Genomic DNA, 22,036 nt, shown 5'->3' on the forward strand with positions numbered 1-22,036 from the left:
GGCATTAAGTGTTCTCACAAGGACTCACCATAACCTTGGCTGAGCTCCCCATATTGTCAGACTTCAGAAAGTTGGACAGAGTAGGATATTCCAACCTTAGAGCTGCAGCTCTGGGGGAAAAGTCTCAGAAACCAAGGGAAGGGAGTATGGCAGCAGTCCTACACACTATACCAACCCATATAATGCAGATCTACAAAGCTGTTTATAGTAAGCTTAAGAAAGAAAGAAATAAAAGTCATAGCAACTATGCACACATATTCTAGCAAAAGAAATAAATAAATAAGCACAACCCTCAGGGAAGCAGAAAAAGGGTGAGGGAGAGACATTTGAAGAATCCTGCCTGAAACAAAACAAAACTTAGTAAAAGGAAATTCTGTACAAGCGTTTCACCTGAACTACAAAAAATAACAAAAAGCAAATGTAAAAGAGTTCAAAAATGAAATGGGAAAATGAAATGGGAAAAGAATAAAATAAGATAATGAAAAGAGAAAGTCAAACTTAAAGAATACTATCAAGGAACAAAACAGACACAGCTGAAAATAAAATTACAAACAGAAAAAAGCTTGAGATAATTACTATAAACTTAGGTCAAGATGGGAGTTAATAGTGACCAGACATATCCATACTGCCTTAATCAATGGAAAAAGTTAAACAAAAAAAAATGGTTTTTCAGACAATTAACAATAGGCAATACATGACGTAATTTCTGAGAGAGGAAACAATGTGAACTCCATGACCGAACTGATCCATCTTTCTGCTTGGGGAAAGCTTCCAGAACAGGGAGATTGAATCTAAGCAGAGGCCAGCAGTCCACCTGAATTAAGGAGACACTGGGAGCTGTAACAGAGTTGGTCATTGAGAAAAGTAAAGGCAGCTAGAGTTTACAGGGCAGAATCCTGGAGAAAAGAAAGCTACAAAGTGAGCTCTGGAAATCTGCAGAGGCTTCAACTTGAAATCTTCAGCAAAGCACTTATTACTGCAACCATCTGAATAAAATACCCAAGGAAGGGAAGAGATGGTATTCCCACCAGCCAATGGAAAAACCTTGTAATCCAGGAAGCAATGAGTTACAGGCTACTACTCAGAATAAAAGTAAGGCATAAGATTAAAGGCTACTCCAGTCTCACTTAACAAAACATAAAGGAAACATCAAAAACATCAAATTTTCTTTAAGTAAATCACCTATGCCCAAGAACAAAGCCCCCAATATTTTCTTTGGAAAATACAAGTACATCCAACATCCATGAAAGTAAAATTTATAGTATCTGACATCTAATAAAAATTTGACAGTTATGCAAGAAAGTAGGAAAATACAACTTTTAATAAGAAAAATCAATCAATCAAAATTAACCTGATTAAACACAGATGACTGAATTATAGACAATGGCATAAAAGTACTATTTTAACTGTATTTCATACTCTCAAGGAATATGAAGGAGATTTAAAAAACCCCATCAATATGTTAAGGAGAGCCACAGAAGATAATATAAAAGATCTATACAGAACCTGTAGAAAAGAAAAATAAAATAACTAAACCAAAAAATATTAACATACTGCACAAAAAGATCAGTGAACCCCAAAACACAGCAAAACAAGTGAGACAAAAACGCTAGGACAAAAATGAAAAGAGCAACGTTGACAACTTCAAGCTGCCTAATGTAAGTGAAACTGGAGTTCTCAAAAGGGGAGATGACCAGAAGAGTGCTACTAAGGAAATAATTGTCAAAATATTCCCAAATTTAATCAAGATTATAAATTCCCAGATCCAAGCTCAATGAAATTCTAGCAAAATAAACACGAGGGAAACCATACCAACTCATATCACAAACAGCTTAAAAACAACCTTAAATAGAGATATATATAAAAACCAGACAGAAAAAATTAAGGCTTATTATATATAGAAAAACAAAGGAAAATGTCAATTAAAAAATGGCTAACACGTTAAAAAAACCACAAATAGGGCGCCTGGGTGGCTCAGTGGGTTAAGCCTCTGCCTTGGGCTCAGGTCATGAACTCAGGGTCCTGGGATTGAGTCCCGCATCAGGCTCTCTTCTTGGCAGGGAGCCTGCTTCCTCCTCTCTCTCTCTCTCTCTGCCTGCCTCTCTGCCTACTTGTGATCTCTGTCAAAAAAATAAAATCTTTAAAAAAAAAATTAAATAAATTAAAAAAAAACACCACAAACAATAAAATTTTAGGCTCAAGGAAAGTCTTTCAAAAATTAATGTAAAATAAAACCACTTTCAAACAAAGGACAAAAGAATCCAAAACTAGCAGACCTGAACTACCAGAAATGTTGAAGGAAATCCTTCAAGCAGAAGGAAAATTAGACCAGACAGCAGATCTATACAAAAGGAATTAAGAACAATGCAAATGGCAAAATACAAGGAAATCCTTTAAAGGATAATTATTCCTTTTTTATTATGTTCAGTTAGCCACTTACAGTACGTATCCTTAGTTTCTGATGTAGTGTTCAATGATTCATTAGTTGTGTTTAAAACTATTAAAACTATTAAAATTAAAGCAAAAATACTGTGGGCAGTTATAACAAAGGTGGAAGAAAAATATATGATGACTGCAAATAGCATGCAAGAGGAGACATTCAAGACATTCAACTTTATACTACTGCAAAATTATTAAATTGTAAGTGGCATGACTGGAAGTGAAAACAGATTGCAGAAAATTAAAAATGAATAATATACACCCTAGAGCGACTTCTTAGAAACACAAGACAAAGAAGTATGCTAGTAAAGCGATGGAAATAAAACAGAATACTAAAAATGGCTAATTAATGTAAAGTAAGGAAAAAAAAAACCTACAGAAAACGAATACACAAACAGAAAATAGAAAGACGGTTGATTTAAGCCCAAACATAATCACACTAAATGTAAATGGCATAAAGACTCCCAACAAAAAGGCAGAGACTATGTTAGATAAAATCTTGAGATCCAATTCTCTCTTCTACAAGAATCTTACTTAAATATAAAAATGCATACAGGTTAAGAGTGAAAGAAAGAAAAAATAAATACCATGCTATAGTAGTACCAGACTAAATTGATTTCAGAGCAAAGAATCCTACGAACGTTAAGGAAGGACACTTCATAATGAAAAGGAGACATACATGGGTATATTCATGGAGGAGACCACTAATCCTACATATTTCTACATTTAATAAGAGAACTTCAAAATACACTAGGGAAAAACAATAAAACTGAAAAGAATAACAAATTCACATTTATAGTCACTCATTAAGTAGCCAAACAAAAATCAGTAAGGATAAAGAAAATTTGTACATTATCAATTAATTGTGCCTGACATTTAGGGAATACTCAATATAACCAAAGTAGGGCACAAATTGTTTTCCAGAATGCACCAAAACAGACCACATTTTTGGCCATAAAACAAATCTCAAATTTCAATAAATATGCAAAATGTCTCAAATCAAACAACCACCATGTATTCTTGACCAACAATGGAATTAAGTTAGAAATCAGTAACAGAAAAAATATATGGAAACTAAGTTACACACTTCTATTTAACCCACAAGGGGAAAAAATACCAAAAAGAAATTACAACAAATGAAAATAACAAATTACATTTGTGAAACTTACAGTACTAAATAACTACATTAGACAAAAATGAAGATTTCAATGGAACAATCTGAGCTTCTACCTTAAAAAAGAATCAAACAGAGGAGGGAGCAAGATGGAGGAGAAGTAAGAGACAGAAATATCATCAGGTCCAAAGAGTTCAGCTAGATAGTTATCAACCATTCTGAACACCTACAAGCTCAACAGGAGCTAGAAGAGAACAGCAATTCTAGGAACAGAAAATCAACCACTTTCTGGAAGGTAGGACTTGTGGAGAAGTGAATCTGAAGCAACAGGAAGATATAACACAGCAGGAAGGCCAGCTACTGGCAAGCAGTGGAGCACTGGAGCACAAAATCAGAACTTTTAGAGGACTGCTCCACTGAGGGATGTCGCTCCACAGGCTACCTGGGGGGTGGGGTGGGGTGGAACCCTCATGGGGACAGTGTGGTCTCAGGAACCATGGGGTCACAGAAAGACCAGGGGTGCCTCAGTGTGGCAGAGCTCCCAGGTATTGGAGCAGGGAAGCTGGCTGCAGAGATGGAGCTATGAAGGGGGTTCTCAGCTCAGGGTTATTTTAAACTGTGATCTGAGGCACAGTCGGGCCACTACTCTTTGAGCAGAGAACACACAAGAGGCAGATCTGGGGAGACTCTCTCCTTCCTCCTCCGGGAGAAGCAGTGCAGTAGCGCTGCAGGAATCTGCTGGGTCTGGAGACTCCAAATGGTGCTGTGCACCAGAGATAAAAATGCTCGGTCACAGGCCAGGAGTGCACAGAGCACAGCCGGAGACCAGGGAGACGAGAGTGATTGACTGCTTTTCACTGGAGGTGCACTGAGGAGTGGGGCCCCGAGCTCTTGCCTCCTCCAGGGCCACAGATTGGAGGTTGCCATTTTCATTCTCCTCCTCCAAAGCTGTGCAGAAAGTGTTCAGGGAACAAAAGCTCTATCAAAACCTCACCTAAGCACATTACTTAGCTGGTCCCTGGAAAGGGTGGTGCAATTTCGCCTCAGGCAAAGATATCTGAGAACCCCTGCAACAGGCCCTTCCCTGAGAAGATCAGCAAAAACATCCAGCCAAGACCAAGTTCACCGATCAGTGAGAACTGCAGAACTCCAGAGCTAGGAAAAGCAACAAATAGAGTTCATAGCTTCTCTCCCATGATCCTTTAGTCTTTCAAAGTTAAATTTTTAAAATTCTTTTTCATATTCTATTTTTTAAAATTTTCCTCTTTACTTTTTTAAGGCTTTTTAACTATTTTATCTTACCAATATCTTTTTAAAAACCTTTTTTTACTTTTCTTTGTTATACTCATATTTTACCCCTTCACTGTATTTAACCTTATTTTTTGTTTACATATAGATTTTTCTTTAAAATTTTAGGATACAGTTTCTTTTAATCAAAATATACCCTAAATCTGGTGCATGGCTATGTTCTAATCTCCAGCCTGATCACATTTTTTCCCTTTTTCCCCAACCAACTTCTTATCAATTCCTTGTTTAGAATCTTTTCATAATTTCATCTTTACAGTCATTTCCAGCCCTTCACCTTGTTTACCCTTATTTTTGTATATATATGTTTTCTTTCTTTAAAATTTCGGGAGGTAGTCTCTTCTAACAGACCAAAATACACCCAAAATCAAGTGTGTGGCTCTGTTCTCTTCACCAGTCTAATTAGTGCACGTATATGTATATGTATATGTATATGTATATGTGTGTGTATGTATATCCCCCTCCTTTTTTCCCCCCCTTTCTTCTCCCCCTGGTTTCAGGTCTCTTCTGATTTGTTACTGTATATTTTCCTGAGGTTGTTGCTACTCTTTTGGTATTTTGTTCTCATTCATCTATTCTCATCTGGATAAAATGACAAGGCAGAAAAACTCACCACAAAGAAAAGAACAAAAGGCAGTACCGATGGCTAGGGACCTAATCAATACAGACATTTGTAATATGTCAGAACTAGAGTTCAGAATGACGATTATTAAGGAGCCAGCTGAGCTTGAAAATGCAAGCCACAAATACTATATATAGTTAGGCTGTCATTGAAAATAGAAGGAGATAAAACGCTTCCAGGACAAACAAAAATTAAGAGAATTTGCAAACACCAAACCAGCCCTACAGGAAATACTGAGCGGAGTCTTCTAAGAGAGAGCCTTAAGAGAGATGAGAAAGGAACAGAGACAATATACAGTAACAGTCACCTTACAAACAAAAGAATGGCACTCGATTAAGATCTTCATTCTTTCATTTTTCATTCATTTCTTTCAATAGTTACCCTAAATGTGAATAGAATAAATGCCCCCAATCAAAAGACACAGGGTATAAGAATGGATAAAAAAACATGACCCATCAATACGCTGTCTATAAGAAACTCATTTTAGACCCAAAGACACCTCCAGATTTAAAGTGAGGAGGTGGAGAACAATTTACCATGCTAATGGACATCAAAAGAAAGCTGGGGTGACAAACCTTATAACATATAATTAGATTTTAAGCCAAAAACTATTAAGCCAAAGGCTTCCTCATCCCTATGAGGAAGGACACTTTATCATACTTAAAGGGTCTGTCCAACAAGAAGAAATAACAATTTTAAATATCTATGCCCCTAACATGGGAGCAGACAACTACATAAGCCAATTAATAACAAAATCAAAGAAACACATTGACAATAATACAATAATAGTACGGGACTTTAACATCCCCCTTACTGAAATGGACAGAGCATCTAAGCAAAAGATCAACAAGGAAATAAAGGTCTTAAATGACACACTGGACCAGATGGACCTCACAGATATATTTAGAACATTCTATCCCAAAACAACAGAATATGCATTCTTCTCTAGTGCACATGGAACATTCTCCAGAACAGATCACATCCTGGGTCACAAATCAGGTCTCAACCGGTACCAAAAGATTAGGATCATCCCTGCATATTTGCAGACCACAATGCTCTGAAGCTAGAACTCAATCAAAAGAGGAAAGTTGGAAAGAACTCAAATACATGGAGGCTAAAGAGCATCCTACTAAAGAATGAATGGGTTAACCAGGAAATTAAAGAAAAATTTAAAAACTTCGGGGAAACAAATGAAAATGAAAACATGACTGTTTAGAATCTTTGGGACATAGCAAAGGTGGTCTTAAGAAGAAAGTATATAGGGGCGCCTGGGTGGCTCAGTGGGTTAAGCCTCTGCCTTCGGCTCAGGTCATGATTCCAGGGTCTTGGGATGGAGCCCTGTATCAGGCTCTCTGCTCAGAGGGGAGCCTGCTTCTTCCTCTCTCTCTGCCTGCCTCTCTGCCTACTTGTGATCTCTGTCAAATAAATAAAATCTTTAAAAAAAAGGGGGAGGGGAGTATATAGCAATACAAGCCTTTCTCAAGAAACAAGAACTGTCTCAAGTACACTACCTAACCCTATACCTAAAGGAGCTGAAAAGAACAGAAGGGGGGAAAAAAAAAAGCCTAAACCCAGCAGAAAAAAAATAATAAAGAGCAGAAATCAATGAAACAGAAACCAAAAGAACAGTAGAACAAATCAACGAAACTTAGACCTGGCTCCTTGAAGAATTAACAAGACTGATAAACCCCTGGCCAGACTTATTAAAAAAAAAAAAATAGAGAAAGGACCCAAATTAATAAAATCATGAATAAGAGAGGAGAGATCACAACCAACACCAAAGAAATGCAAACAATTATAAGAACATATTATGAGCAACTATACACTAGCAAATTTGACAATCTGGAAGAAATGGATGCATTCCTAGAGACATATAAACTACTAAAACTGAACCAGGAAGAAAGAGAAAACCTGAACAGACCCATAACCAGTGAGGAGATTGAAGGTGCCATAAAAAAATCTCCCAACAAGAGCCCAGGGCCAGACGGCTTCCCAGGGGAATTCTACCAAACATTTAAAGAATTAATACCTATTCTCTTGAAACTGTTCCAAAAAAACAGAAATGGAAGCAAACTTCCAAACTCATCATGAGGCCAGCTTTGCCTTGGTCCCCAAACCAAAGACCCAATCAAAAGGGAGAATTACAGACCAATATCCTTGAGTAACACAGATGCGAAAATTCTCACCAAAATACTAGCCAACAAGCTCCAACAGTACATTATTCACCACAACCAAGTGGGCTTTATTCCTGGGCTGCAAGTTTGGTTCAACATCCATAAATCAATCAATGTGATACAATATATTAATAAAAGAAAGAACAAGAACCATATGATACTCTCAATAGATGCCGTGAAAGCATGTGACAATATATAGAATCCTTTCTTGATCCAAACTTCACTATATAAGCATAGACGGTACATACCTCAATACTACCAAAGCCATCTTTGAAAAACCCGCAGCAAACATCATTCTTTATGGGGAAAAACAGCTCTTCCCCTAAGGTCAGGAACATATCAGGGATGTCCACTATCACCACTGCTATTCAACACAGTACTAGAAGTCCTAGCCTCAGCAATCAGACAACAGAAAGAAATTAAAGGCATCCAAATTGGCAAAAAAGGAGTCAAACGCTCACTCTTTGCAGATGATATACTTTATGTGGAAAACCCAAAAGAATCCACTCCAAAACTGCTAGAACTTATCCAAGAATTCAGTAATGTGTCAAGATATAAAATCAATGCACAGAAATCAGTTTTATTTCTATACCCCAACAGCAAGACAGAAGAAAGAGAAATTAAGGAGTCACTCCCATTTACAACTGTACCCAAAACCGTAAGATATCTAGGAATAAGCCTACCAAAGAGGCAAAGAATCTGTAGTCAGTAAACTATGAAGTACTCGTGAAATAAATTGAGGAAGACACAAAGAAATGGAAAAATGTTCCATGCTTACGGATCAGAAGAACAAATATTGTGAAAATGTCTATGCTACCTAAAGCAATCTACACATTTAATGCAATCCCTATTAAAATACCATCAATTTTTTCAAAGAAATGGAACAAATCAAATAATCCTAAAATATATATGGACCCTAAATAGCCAGAGGAATGTTGAAAAGGAAAGTCAAAGTTGGTAGCATCACAAGTCCAAACTTCAAACTCTTTTACAAAGTTGTAATCATCAAGACAGTATAGTACTGCACAAAAACAGACACATAGACCAACGGAACAGAATAGAGAGCCCAGAAATAGACCCTCAACTCAATGTTCAACTAATCTTCAACAAAGCAAGAAAGAATGTCCAATGGAAAAAAGACAGTCTCTTCAACAAATGGTGTTGGGAAAACTGGACAGCTACATGCAGAAGAATGAAACTAGACCATTTCCTTAAACCACACACAAAAACAGACTCAAAATAGATGAAAGACCTCAATGTGAGACAGGAATCCATCAAAACCGTTGAGGAGAACACAGGCAGCTACCCCTTCAATCTCAGCCACAGCAACTTCTTCCTAGAAACATTGCTAAAGGCAAGGGAAGCAAGGGCAAAAATGAACTACTGGGACTTCATCAAAATCAAAAGCTTTTCCACAGATATTCGCAAATGACTTATCAGATAAAGGGCTGGTATCCAAAACCTATAAAGAACTAATCAAACTCAATATCCAAAGAACAAATAATCCAATTAAGAAATGGGCAAGAGACATGAACAGACATTTCTGCAAAGACATCCAAATGGCCATCAGACACAGGAAAAACTGCTCAACATCACTTGGCACCAGGGAAATACAAATCAAAACCACAATGAGATACCACCTCACACCAGTCAGAATGGCTAAAATTAACCCGTCAGGAAACAACAGATGTTGGAGAGGATGCAGAGAAAGGGGAACCCTCCTACACTGTTGGTGGGGATGCAAGCTGGGGCAGCCACTCTGGAAAACAGTATGGAGGTTCCTCAGAAAGTTGAAAATATAAGTACCCTATGACCCAGCAATCACACTGAGTATTTATCCTAAAGATACAAATATAGTGATCTCAAGGAGTATGTGCACCTGAATATTTACAGTAGCAATGTCCACAATAGCCAAACTATGGAAAGAACCTAGATGTCCATAAACAGATGAATGGATAAAGAAAAAGTGGTGTGTGCATGTGGTATACAATGGAATATTATGCAGCTCACAAAAAAACACAAAATCTTGCCATTTGCAATGATGTGGATGGAACTAGATGATATTAGGCTAAGCGAAATAAGTCAATCAGAGAAAAAGAATTGTCATATGATCTCTCTGATATGAGGAATTTTAGAGGCAGGGCAGGGGGTTACGGGGGAAAGGAGGGAAAAATGAAACAAAATGGGACTGGGGAGGGAGACAAACCATAAGAGACTCTTAATCTCAGGAAACAAACTGAGGGCTGCTGGGGTTGGTGGTGGGGGGGGTGGGCAGATAGGGTGGCTGGGTTATGGACATTGGAGAGGATATGTGCTATGGTGAGTGCTACGAATGGTGTAAGAAGATGATTCACAGACCTGTACCCCTAAAACAAATAATACATTATTACATGTTAATAAAAAAAAGAAAAAGGGTCATTGGACACCTCACCAAATTATACAGATTGCAAATAAGCATATGAAAGGACATTCCACATATTTCATATGCATATGGGAAATGCATATTAAAACTCATGTACATACAAAAGCCTGCAAATGGATGTTTATAGTAGCATTATTCCCAACTGCCCAAACTTGGAAGCAATCAAAATGTCCTTTCATAGGTGAATTAACAAATAAACTGTGGTATATCTAAAAAATTGTACATTATTCAGTGCTGAAAACAAAGGAGCTCTCAAGCCATGAAAAGACATGAAGAAACCTTAGATGGGTATTACTAACTAAAAGAAGGCAATGTGAAAAGACTACAACTTGTATGACCTCGACTGTATGAAATTCTGGAAAAGGCAAAACTGTGGAGACAGTAAGATCAGTGACTGGAGTAGATACAGGAATGAATAGGCATGGCAGAGAGGATTTTAAGGGGAGTAAAAATATTCTGTTTACTACTATAATGGTGGTTACATGTCATTATACATTTGCCCAAACTCCCAGAGTGTCCAACACCAAGAGGGAACTATACTGTAACTACAGACTTTGGGTGATTATGTGTCACTGTAGGTTCATTAATTTTAATAAATGTATCACTCTGTTGGGGGATGTAGGTTCAGGGGATATATGGGAAATCTTTGTTTTCTTTCTCTCAATTATTCTATGAACCTAAGACTACTCTAAAGAACCCCCCCTTTTTTTTAAAGTGAGAAGGACAGCATGAGTGTACAAGTGGGTGGGGGGAGGGACGGGGGAGAGGGAGAGAGAGAATCTTATGCAGACTCCATGCTCACTGCAGAGACCTACACGGGGTTCAATCTTACGACACTGAGATCATGACCTGAACAGGAATTAAGAGTCAGACACAAAACTGAGCCACCCAGGTGCCCCTAAGAAAAAGCCTTTAAAAATAAAGGCTATATGGGATGCCTGGATGATTCAGTTGGTTAAGCATCTGCTTCTGGCTCAGGTCATTGTCCTAGGGTCCTGGGGATAGAGCCCCCCACAGGGGTCCTTGCTCAGCAGGGAGCCTACTTCTCCCTCTGCCTGCAGCTCCCCCTGCTTGTATGCTTGCTCTCTCACTCTCTCTCTCTCTGCTAAGTAAAATTTAATAAATAAATAAATAAATAAATAAAATAATAAAGAAAGGATAATACACTGTAACCAGGTAGGGTTTAGTGAGAAAAATTAAGGCTGATTGAATTTTTGAAAATCAACCAATGCAATTCATCATATTCACATAATAAGGAAAAACCATTTATGGTCATCTCAACTGATGCAGGAAAATCACTTGACAAAATTCAATAGCCACGCATGACAGATCGAACAAAACTTTCTGCAAAGAAAACACCTTATCCTCAACTTGATAAAGTGTATTTACAAGAAATCTATAGCTGCCACCATGGTGAAAGTCTATTTCCCCTAAAAGTCAAAACGAGGCAAGGATATCTGCTCTCATCACAGATATTTAACTTCACACTAGAGGTTCTAGTCCATACAAGAAGACAATTAAAAGAAAAGGAATATACACAGGAAAGGGAAAACTAAAACTCTTCCATTCACAAATAACTGTTTACATGGAAATCCCAAAAAACTTGAAAATGCTACTAGAAGTACAAGGGAGTTTAATAAGGTCCCAAGATACAAGGTCATTATACACACATTAATCATAATCCCGCATACCAACAGAAAACAACTGAAAACTGAAATTAAACAAAAAGAAATACTAAAGTATAAATCTAATGAAATATATACGAGATCCCAAATGATGAATATTAGAAAACAATGATGAAACAAATCAAAGACTTAAATAAATGGCAAGATACTCTGGGCTCATGAATTGAAAACTCAATATTTTAAGATGTCAATTCTTTCCAAACTAGCCTATAGTCAACCAAATTCCAATCACAATCCCAGCAGGAGGCTGGTAGAAATAAATCAGTTGCTTTAAAAATTTATGTGGAAAGGTAAGGGAACCAGATAGCCCAAAGAATTTTGAAAAACAATATTGGAAGAAACACAATACCTATCTTCCAAGATTAACTTTAAAATCACCACTAATCAAAATAGGGTGGGTTTAGGCAACAGTATAGGTACAAATAAATGGAACAGAATAAAGTTCAGAATAGACTTAAATAAGGTAAAAGGATTTTTGATTAAAGTGCCAAAGCAAATCAACATAAGAAGGATAATCTCTTTAATAAACGGTAATGAAATAGTGGTTTATTTATCTATCTAAAAGAAGAACCGTAAGGGTTGCCTAGGTGGCTAAGTAGGTTAAGCGTCTACCTTTGGCTCAGGTCATGATCCCAGGGTCCTACAATTGAGCCCCATATCAAGCTCCCTGCTCAGCTTTTACCTCTGCCACATACTTGCTATCTAATAAAATAAATGAAATCTCAAAAAAACCCTTAAGCCACAATTAAACCATGTATCAAAATTAACTGAAGACTTCTTAGATACAATATGAAAAGCAAGACCCTCAGAAGAAAGAAAATTGATAAACTAGGTTCCATCAAAATTAAGAACTTCTGCTCTTTGAAAGACACCTTGAAGAGAACTAAGACAAACCATAGACTTGAAAAAAATATATGGGAATCAGGTAGCTGATAAATGATTTGTACTGAGACTACATAAGGAATTTTTAAAACTTAATTAAGTAAACAACCAACCAGAATAAAAACTGGGCAAATTATTTGAACATTTTAAGAAAGAAAATATAGGATGGCAGGTAAGTGCATGAAAAGTACACAATATCATCAGTTAGTAAGGAAATGCACACTGAAAGCATTAATGAGATACCACCACACACATTAGAAAGGCTCAACGCAAATAAACTCATAATACCAAGTACTAACAACTCTCTGCTGGGATTGAAAATTGGTACTGCTATCTTGGAAACCAGCTTGGTAGTTTCTTTTAAGTCAAATGTATGCTTGTCATACTGCTCAGCAATTCCACTGCTAGATATTTCACCTGAGCAAACGAGAATTTTCCTTCACCTGATACATGGATAGTAAATTGTGGTACATCCAAGCAATGGAATACTATACAAAAATAAAAAGAACAAACCACTAATACACAAAACATGAATAAATCTCAATGAATTATACTCAGTAAAAAAAGCCCAACTCAAAAGGCCACATCATGTATGATCCTATTTATATGCCTTTCTGGAAAGAATGATCTCTGGAAAGAGAAAAAACAGGTGTTGCCAAGAATGGGGATGAGAGAATTTAAGGTGCTAAATTCTTCTGAATCTAATTCTTCTGAAGCTGTTATGTAACTAAAGGATTTCTCAAAATTCACAGACCTGTATATTACAAAGTGTGAATTGCAGGTAAATTCTAACAACTAAAAAAATGACAAAAAAAAAATAATACGGAAGGAAAACAAAGACAATGTAGCATAAAGGTAACTGGTGTCCTTAAAATAGAGAATCCTCTAAATAAACAAAAAGGGGGGAGCCTGGGTGGCTCAGTGGGTTAAGCCTCTGCCTTTGGTTCAGGTCATGGTCTCAGGGTCCTGGGATGGAGCCCCGCATTGGGCTCTCTGCTCAGCAGGGAGCCTGCTTTTGCACCTCCCTCCGCCTGCCTCTCTGCCTACTTGTGCTCTGTCAAATAAATAAATAAAATCTTAATAAATAAACAAACAAAAAGGAGATTCAAAGATAGAATCCAAGAAAAATTTCCTTAGATGAAGAAGTGAACCTGTATTTCCAAAAGAATACTATTTTCTTTCTTTTTTGTTTTTTAAAGATTTTATTTATTTGAGAGAGAGTAAGCAAGAGAGAGCATAAGCCAGGGAAAAGCAGAGGGAGAAGCAGACTCCCTGTCAAGCAAGGAGCCCGACAAAGGGCCTGATACCTGGACCACGGCCTGAGCCAAAGGCAGATGCTTAACCCAGTTTGTTCCAGAGAAAACTATTTTCTAGACAAAAAAAGTGATAAAAGATTTAAAGCCAGACATACTTAGTTAATTTCAAAGAGAAGTAAAAACTCTTCAGATATCCAGGCAGAGTAAACAAGTCAACAGAACATGTGAGATGTGTTGGGAGGGAGTGGACATCACAGTGTTGTTAGATAAAATGGGATTCACAGAAAACACTATTAAATTCTGAAGGAAATGGGTATACTATTAATGCCTCTCAGAAATGTAAGAGACATTTTTATATACAGAAGAATTTAAAGATTTCAACATCATGAATTCTTCAAAAATCTAACGTATTACAAAATTTAGTCAATTAGGAGAGAACATTAAATTAAAAAACAAAACAAAACTGGGAGAAGCCATGTTTAAAAAGTGCTTTGAGGTTTGACACCACTTATGTGTACAGCAGTAGTTCTCAAAATGTAGCAGGTTATCAGAATCACCTGGAGGGCTTATTAAAACAGAATGCTGGGCCTTCGTGTTTCCAGTAAGTCTCCAGTGTGCTGATGCTACAGGGTCGAGGAAACACTTCAAAAATGACTTGTTTAGTTCTAAAACTAAACAACCAGGATTATTATGGTTATAAAATATAATGGTCACATATAAAAAATAACAAATATACAAAGGGATTCTGGTTAAAGATGGCAGACTAAATATGTGAATTTACCCATGCTCCCAATAAGATAAAAACAAAAACAAAGGGCTTTTTAAAAAGAAGAATAAACTTAAAAGGTCAAAGACTTCTGGTTTTATCCTCCTGTTCTTCTTGACCTTTTAAGGCCTAGGAAGTTGAATTATAAGCCACTGAAGGAATAAGTTAAGCAATAAAATTTGTAGAGAATTCCTAAACAGATCAGGAACTGGTGGCACCAGGTAGCCTCCATAACTGAGGCAAAAGGTAGAGATAAAAATAGGATTCATTAAATGCTTTTTTAAAAGCACTTAAGACTCAGATTTCATTCCATTTTTTTTTGCTCTGGCCAGCTGAAGAGGATAAAGCAGAATTTCTCAAGGCTGGCACCACTGATATCTTGGGTCAAAAAATTCTCTGCTGCTGGGGAGGCATCCTGTGCAGTGTAAAATGTTTAGTAGTATCTCTGGCCTTAACTTACTAGATGCTATTAGCACCTCTTGCCCCAAATTAGACAGCAAAAGATCCCTGCAGACATTGCCAAATGTCCCTTGGGGGCAAAACTGTGCCCAGTTGAGAAACATTGCTACAGAAGGATGTCCTTAGATGAATCTTTTTAGAAAACTCTCCTCATGAAGAAATGTTTATTTAATGTTCAACAACTCCTTTATTTTTATTTTTCTTTCATTAAATTCCAGAAAAACTAGATTTAATGCTTTGTTTAAAAATACATGTTTAGCATGCTACGATCCATCTATGTACATATACACAGAGAGAAGGAATATTATTGGTAGTGGCATTTTTGTGTATGTGTGACACTAACTTTGTACTCTGCTATGCTTGACTGTTCAGTGACTATGAATCATTTCTGCAAAAACAAGTCATTGTACTAAAAAATAAAAATCTAGCAAAAGCTGACACAAAATAGGTAGGCAGTAATCACTAGCTCTTTCTTCTTAAGTATACTAAGTATCTTGGACAAAAAAAAAAAAAAAAAAAAAAAGCACTGAAGTAGGCATAAATTGCTGGTAATGTAGTTCCAGGATTAGGTGAAAGATCCAGATATTTAAGTGGTTAATGTAATCATTGATCCAAAAGACAGCCACATGAACCAAGATTTATGATCAATCTAATTCTAGGACACTTAGCAAAGAAGCTCAAAATAAAAATTAAAGCTCCAATCAATACACAACAGTATTACATGTATTTTTTCTTTTATGTGCTTTTTTCATAGCTCAGAAATTTTCTACAGCTGTTTTATAAATCAGAAAAAAAAAACCCTTACAAAAATAGATTAAGCCTCAAAAAATCTGAGTAAAAAGTAAGCCTTGTTTAGATACAGTTTAACTGTTCTAATTTAATGACTTGAGTACTTTTAAAAATTTGAATAAGTTTTGGATTTGTCAAAACCTTTAAGTAAATAAGCATATTGACTATTAAGACTGTTGAAAAATCGGACTTAATGCAAGACAAAATCCCTTCCAGTTGCTAACAAACTACACTAAAATTGAACAGTTCATGAATAGAGACAAAAGCACCAAGAATGAAAGGAGGAAATATCACATCCTACATAGAATTACATAACACAGAGTCAATTCCTAGGCTAGCCACCATAATCTAGCACACTTAAGATCAACCTTGGCCACCCAGCCTACCTGCCAGATAGTGACTTATTAACAGTGACTAAAATGCAGTGTCAATTTTATCAGTTTTCTAGTCAATAAAGGTGAAGAATTAGTTGTAAAAATTTTAATAGGAATATAATTTTCCATATTGTTCACTAAAGTGATTTTCTGATTTAAAACACACAAACATAAAAAATATATATAAAAAAATCCTTTACACTCCTCCCCCAACCATAATTGTTTTTGAAGGAAAAAAAAAGGTGTTCATCATGGTTCTGGAGAGGAGAACAAAACTGGAAACATGAATCCCTCCTTTTAAGTCTTTACTATACACAAAGAACATGCCAACTTGATAAATGGCCAAAATCTGACTTTACAAATCACACATTCTTCCTACCCCCAAAAAATAAAAGTAATGTTTTAAAATTTATTATTCTGTAATACATTTATTACCCTATGCCTCTTTTGTATTAAACAGACTCAAGTAGATATTCCAGTTTATTACTGAGATTAAAAATAACTGTTTTCCATGCCCAACTACAAGAAGAAATATAATCAAGAGAATGATCTCAGTTGAATTAACAACCTCCAGGTATTATTTTATTAAAATTTAACACTTACAGTTCAAGCAATATCAGAACTTTATGAAAAAAAAAAGTGATTTATGTAAAATAATAAAAATTCTGACTCGTGTATATAATGGGAATCATTTGGGAAATCCGACAAGCGTTAGAAGTGGAATTTAGAAATCATGGATAAAAGAAATATGATTTTAACGCAAATACCTCGCCCAAAATTAAAAATAACTTTAGTAACTCTAATATATGCAGGCTGTTGGGGGGGGGTGTAATGATTATCTTAAACTGAAGTTTATTTGCACCACCTGAATAAAGAAACTGTATCACTATAATGAAAAATGGTATCACTCTAACGATGCTATCTAATTAAAATGCAACCTACACCGAAGTAAACATGAAATTTCAGATTACAGAAGTATGCTTTACGTCAAGATACAAGATTTGTAACACCACTGAACTGACCAGTTTTTACAGATACATACATTTATTACTTGAGAAATACAGTAATTTCTTTCTAGCATGAAGGTCGAGGACCCAGCCACAGAGCTAAGACTCAACAGTATTAGTAAATATTACCACCAAGCTGTCCCAAATAGCGGGCGTTTAACTGCAGAGTCCGCCCGACAGAACAAAGAGGCCGACATGGCTCCAGGGATGACAGTGCTGCAGTCTGAGGTCGCTGGGAACAGGACGAAAAAAGACAGGGTACTCCACGGAATGGGCCTAAAACCTACGTAGAGACGGCCTACGCAGACACAGGAAAAAGAGCAACAAAAAGGGACCTAGAAGAATGGGGAGTAGCTTTCATGAAAGCTACTCATGAAAGACAGTTGGGGGTGGGAAACTACAGCTGTCTTGTCTTTGCTTCTCCCATCCGGGTTTAACTTTCCATCTCACTGCTCCTCACGGCCACTGCTAACAGCTCTACGCAAGACTCAGGGCCCTAAAGCTGAATTGGCGTGACCACGGGATACAGGGAGAAAATGGGGACGGAAGGCACTCCCTGTTGGGTGGGGTACCACGTTACCTATGCAACCCATCCAGCCCGGCTCGGGTTCCTGTCCCCTTCGCCTCTTACGCTTAGCACCATGAAGGTCACTAAAAACCTCCTTACCCAGCTCGCCATGGAGCACAGTCCCAAGACGTTCCCCATCTCCGCAACGTCGTAGGATGACCCGCAGGCAACAAGATGGAGACAGTAACTCTCCACCCTTTCGGGCCTTATTTACTATTTGCGAGCCACTTCCGGCGCATAGCTCACCCCGCCCCTTAGCTTTGCGTCACTTCCTTTGAGGCCTGAGTTGGGTGGGGCGGAGGAGGGCGTCGTGATGAGATTGCGCGTGCGCATTCTTGGAATTTGGGGCGGCTTTCGGAGCAGAATTCTTTTAACACCGCGGGTGGAAGTTTTTGGCTAATGCAGTGATCGTAGTTTGCCACATTAAGGAAACGATGTGAGAAAAACTCACCATTGCTTAATGTTTATTTGAGTTTGGGTTCACTAGAGGCTGAGGTGGTGCTTGATGATTTTGTCCTCTAACTGCTTTTGAAGGATTGCCTTCTCGGTGCTCATACGTTCGTCCACTTATTTCTCGTTTTAACACTTTTGCGTCTTTTTGCCCCACTTACATTCTCAGATATTCCTGCAGGCCACTGCCTAGGACAAGTTCTATTGGGGTATTTCCATTCGTTTGGGTACTAACAGTTCTTTGTATCACTTTTTTGTTGTTGACACGCATTTTAATTTGTCGTCCAATTAAGATGTTACAGGAAGTTTGCCCGTTCAGAAATTTTAATTAGGTGAAAAGACATACTGATTATAAAGACTTAAATATGGCATTGATTTTATTGAACGTCATGAGCTGTTCAGGGGACATTTGGAATCCTTGCAAATTAAGTGGTAATGATCATCTCTAGTGAGTGTACATAAAGTTCTAATTCTTTTATAGTGATGTAAAAAGATATTCTGGGAAAACAGCTTGGTGCACAGAAATAAAATAGAAATAGTCTTTGTCATTAATAATGACAGTTTTATAAAGATTACAAAAATTAGATGGGTGAAAGTGAAGTAACACCTAGGAATCTAGAACTGTGACCATTAAATAAGTAGCAAAAAGGAAGTAATGGAATTCGGTAAAAGACAATGGGTTTAGTTTGGGCATGTTGAACTTGAAGTCTCAGAAATGCTACCCCTCAGCACGTGAAAATGCACGCTTAAAAACCAAGAGTAATGAGATGCAAAATTTAGAGTAACTTAAATTGCCCTTAGAGTTGAAGATGTCAGCCTGAAAACAAGAAGCCAGTTCAAGAAGCAAAGCATTTAACTGGAATCAAAGAATTGCAATTCAGGGTACACAGATTTATGTAGAATCCCAAATAGTGTCCAGATTTCAGGAGGTTGACAGGATTTGCATGAAGAAAAAAAGGAGGAAGCTTGGGTAAATAGTTTTAAAGAAGAGTTCATTGGTGCTGACAAGTAGGGCTGGATTTGCACTCATTGATTGGTCAGGTGAAGTGATCCCTAGGCAAAAGTTCACTTTTATTAGTCTTTTCAAAAGGGATATTCTCCTGCTTGTTGACTTCTTGAATGTTGACCGTTTGGCCGAGTTCAAGGTTCAAGAAACAGGATGTGAAAACCAGTTCTCCAGAAATGGCTGTTCTGGCTCCCTTTTAAAATGGCTCTACTTAAGTCATTTTTAAAAAGAGGATTGAGGTAGATATCCAAAGAGAAATGTTGTAGAGTTACAGGAGTCCTTAATATGAATCCAAAAAACTTACACTGGAAAAATTATCAAGTGGGGAGAAGCTATTGACTTAGTTTTTAACTTCTCACTGTGGTTAATATCATTTACACACCCCTCCTTTCAAGTTCTTCTGAATTTTAAATTCTGCTTTCAATATACATTGTGAAAATAGTGTTAGTAAGGTACTTGACTTCTCAGAATCTCAGAATCTTTGTTAGTAATATATCAACCTTAAAGAGTTGAGGGGATTAAATAATAATCACGTGGTCTTATAAATTATAGCACAGTGTAAGCCTACTGTAGACCATAAATACAAGCTAGTTTCCCCCAAAATAAATTGTCTTAAAGGATGAATAAAATTTATGCATAGTTTATATTGTACAATACAAGGAGAGAAAGGATCTATGAAAATTATATTATGACTTTAATCCTAAAATAATTAAATTCTAAATGTAAACATGTTTAAATATTTTAACATATGTTCAATAAGAATAAGCTAGGAGTAGATTAGGACAAAATAACCTATAGGGGTCAGTATAAACTTAGAATTGCAAGAGGCCGTATCCTGATTAAAGACATGTTTTTGTCAGTGAAGACATATTTTGATTTTTTAATTAAAAATCAAGACATAATAAAGGTAAAACACCCTCCTAATTTATTACCTTAATATTAAGATAGCCTATGAACAATTTTCTTTCCACACAGGTTTTTTTCCCTCCCCCAGCCCAATGTAAGCCAGTAATTCCCATGACAACCAGATATGTCTATACGTAGATGAGTACAAAAGTATAATATTTATTTCAGGTAGAACATATAACTTTAGGGAAAAAGGCAAATATTCACAATGTAAATAATGAAGTGATAGAGAATTCAAATGTTTCTAGGGTTTAAATACTATTTTATAATAATTTAGAATGACTACTTGAAGAAATGCTAATGGCATTTCTAAAACATTTTGCTTCTCAAGGGCAATTAGCTAAAATATGTTAAGGATTTATTGTCCTCACATAGGAGTTGATAAAATTTAATGTTATCATATATTGAAGAACTATTAAAATCAAGCATTCATTCACCAAAAAAATGTTATTAGGCTGTAGAAAGGAGCCAACTATTTCTATTTATGCATTTATCAGATTTTTAAATTCTTACTAAATACATTATTAGGGCAATGTTTAAATCATCACTTTCCAGTAGAAATACAATGTGAGCCACTTTTATAATTCAAAATTTTCTAGTAGCCACATTAAAAAGAAAAAGGAACAGATTAAATTAATTTTAATATTTTAATGATACATCTAATTTAACCCAATATAATTTCAACATGACATTAATATAAAAATTACTAATGAGATGTTTTACATTATTTTTCATGTTTTCCGTTTTTTTTTTTTTTAAGATTTTATTTATTTGAGAGAGAGTGAACAAGAAAGCAGAGCAGGGGTAGGGGCAGGGGCAGAGGGAGAGGAAACAGATTCCCCCTGAGCAGGGAGCCCAATGCAGTACTGGATCCCAGGGTCCTGGGATCATGACCTGAGCAGAAGGCAGCCACTTAACAGACTGAGCCACCCTGGAATGCCTCTTGTTAAGTTTTCTAAATCTAGTTTATATTATACATTTATAGCACATCTCAGTTCAGACCAGCCACATTACAAGAGTTTGATAGACCCCACATTGCACAATGCATATCTAAGTGGGGGGAATGAAACAATTAACCATTAGCAATTATCCAAAGGACCCAGTACAAACTAAACAAATAAACACAATTTTCTTTGTATAAATCATTTAGATATTTCAGAGTAAAGTGGTTTTGAGCCTGCTAATTTACTTCAGACATTTAATTGGTTTCATCTAATTTATTTTTGCATAAAAATCAAATCTAAGAGACTGTAGGAAGGGTAAATGTTAAGTTCTTATAATTTAGGCTAATACTTTGATTCAGGCATGGTTAGACACTGCACCATAGTTCAGCAGTATCAAATGTTAGTATTCAGTAAGAGAGAAAAACAAAAGAGTTGGCTAATATAGTAATACATGAGAATTATGCTTTAAAAAAGGAGCTCTCTCATGCAAACAGAGTCCACAAGGTGGACTTTTCCCATTGAATCCAAAGACACAACCTTGGATTAAATGTGAGTTGAGGAAGTGTTTAGAGACATGCTTAAATCTGGAGTAAGGATACCTGTGCTTAAATGCTACACCCACCTCAAATTAGCTGTGTAATCTGGGGCAAATTTCATTTTTTTGCTTCAGATTCGTCAACTTTAAGATGGGAGAGTAACCGTACCTTCTTCACAATGTTGCTGTGTGGATTAAATGAAACAAGCAAGTGCACAGAAGGGTGTTAGGCTTCGGTAAGTACTCAATAAATATTACCTACTCCTAGATAACAGGGACTTTTCTTCTGTTTTCTTTTTCTTTAGTATCTCCCCCCACCCCCATAGTTTCTTA

The 22,036-nt window shown here is 36.6% G+C and overlaps 1 protein-coding gene across 1 annotated transcript in view; it reads right to left on the minus strand.

The window, feature by feature from the left end:
- LOC111147543 (serine incorporator 1) overlaps positions 1-18,081 on the minus strand; it is a 37,613-nt gene extending 19,532 nt beyond the window's left edge. The window contains exon 1 of the mRNA XM_022503633.1: positions 17,962-18,081. Coding sequence (XP_022359341.1) covers positions 17,962-18,000 — 39 coding nt within the window. The 5' untranslated portion in view covers positions 18,001-18,081. The remainder of the gene's footprint in view (positions 1-17,961) is intronic.
- Between the last annotated feature and the right edge of the window lie 3,955 nt (positions 18,082-22,036).

The sequence above is a fragment of the Enhydra lutris genome, unplaced genomic scaffold (assembly GCF_002288905.1).
Source record: "Enhydra lutris kenyoni isolate GAN:26980312 unplaced genomic scaffold, ASM228890v2 scaffoldscaffold17, whole genome shotgun sequence".
Taxonomy (NCBI): Eukaryota; Metazoa; Chordata; class Mammalia; order Carnivora; family Mustelidae; genus Enhydra; species Enhydra lutris.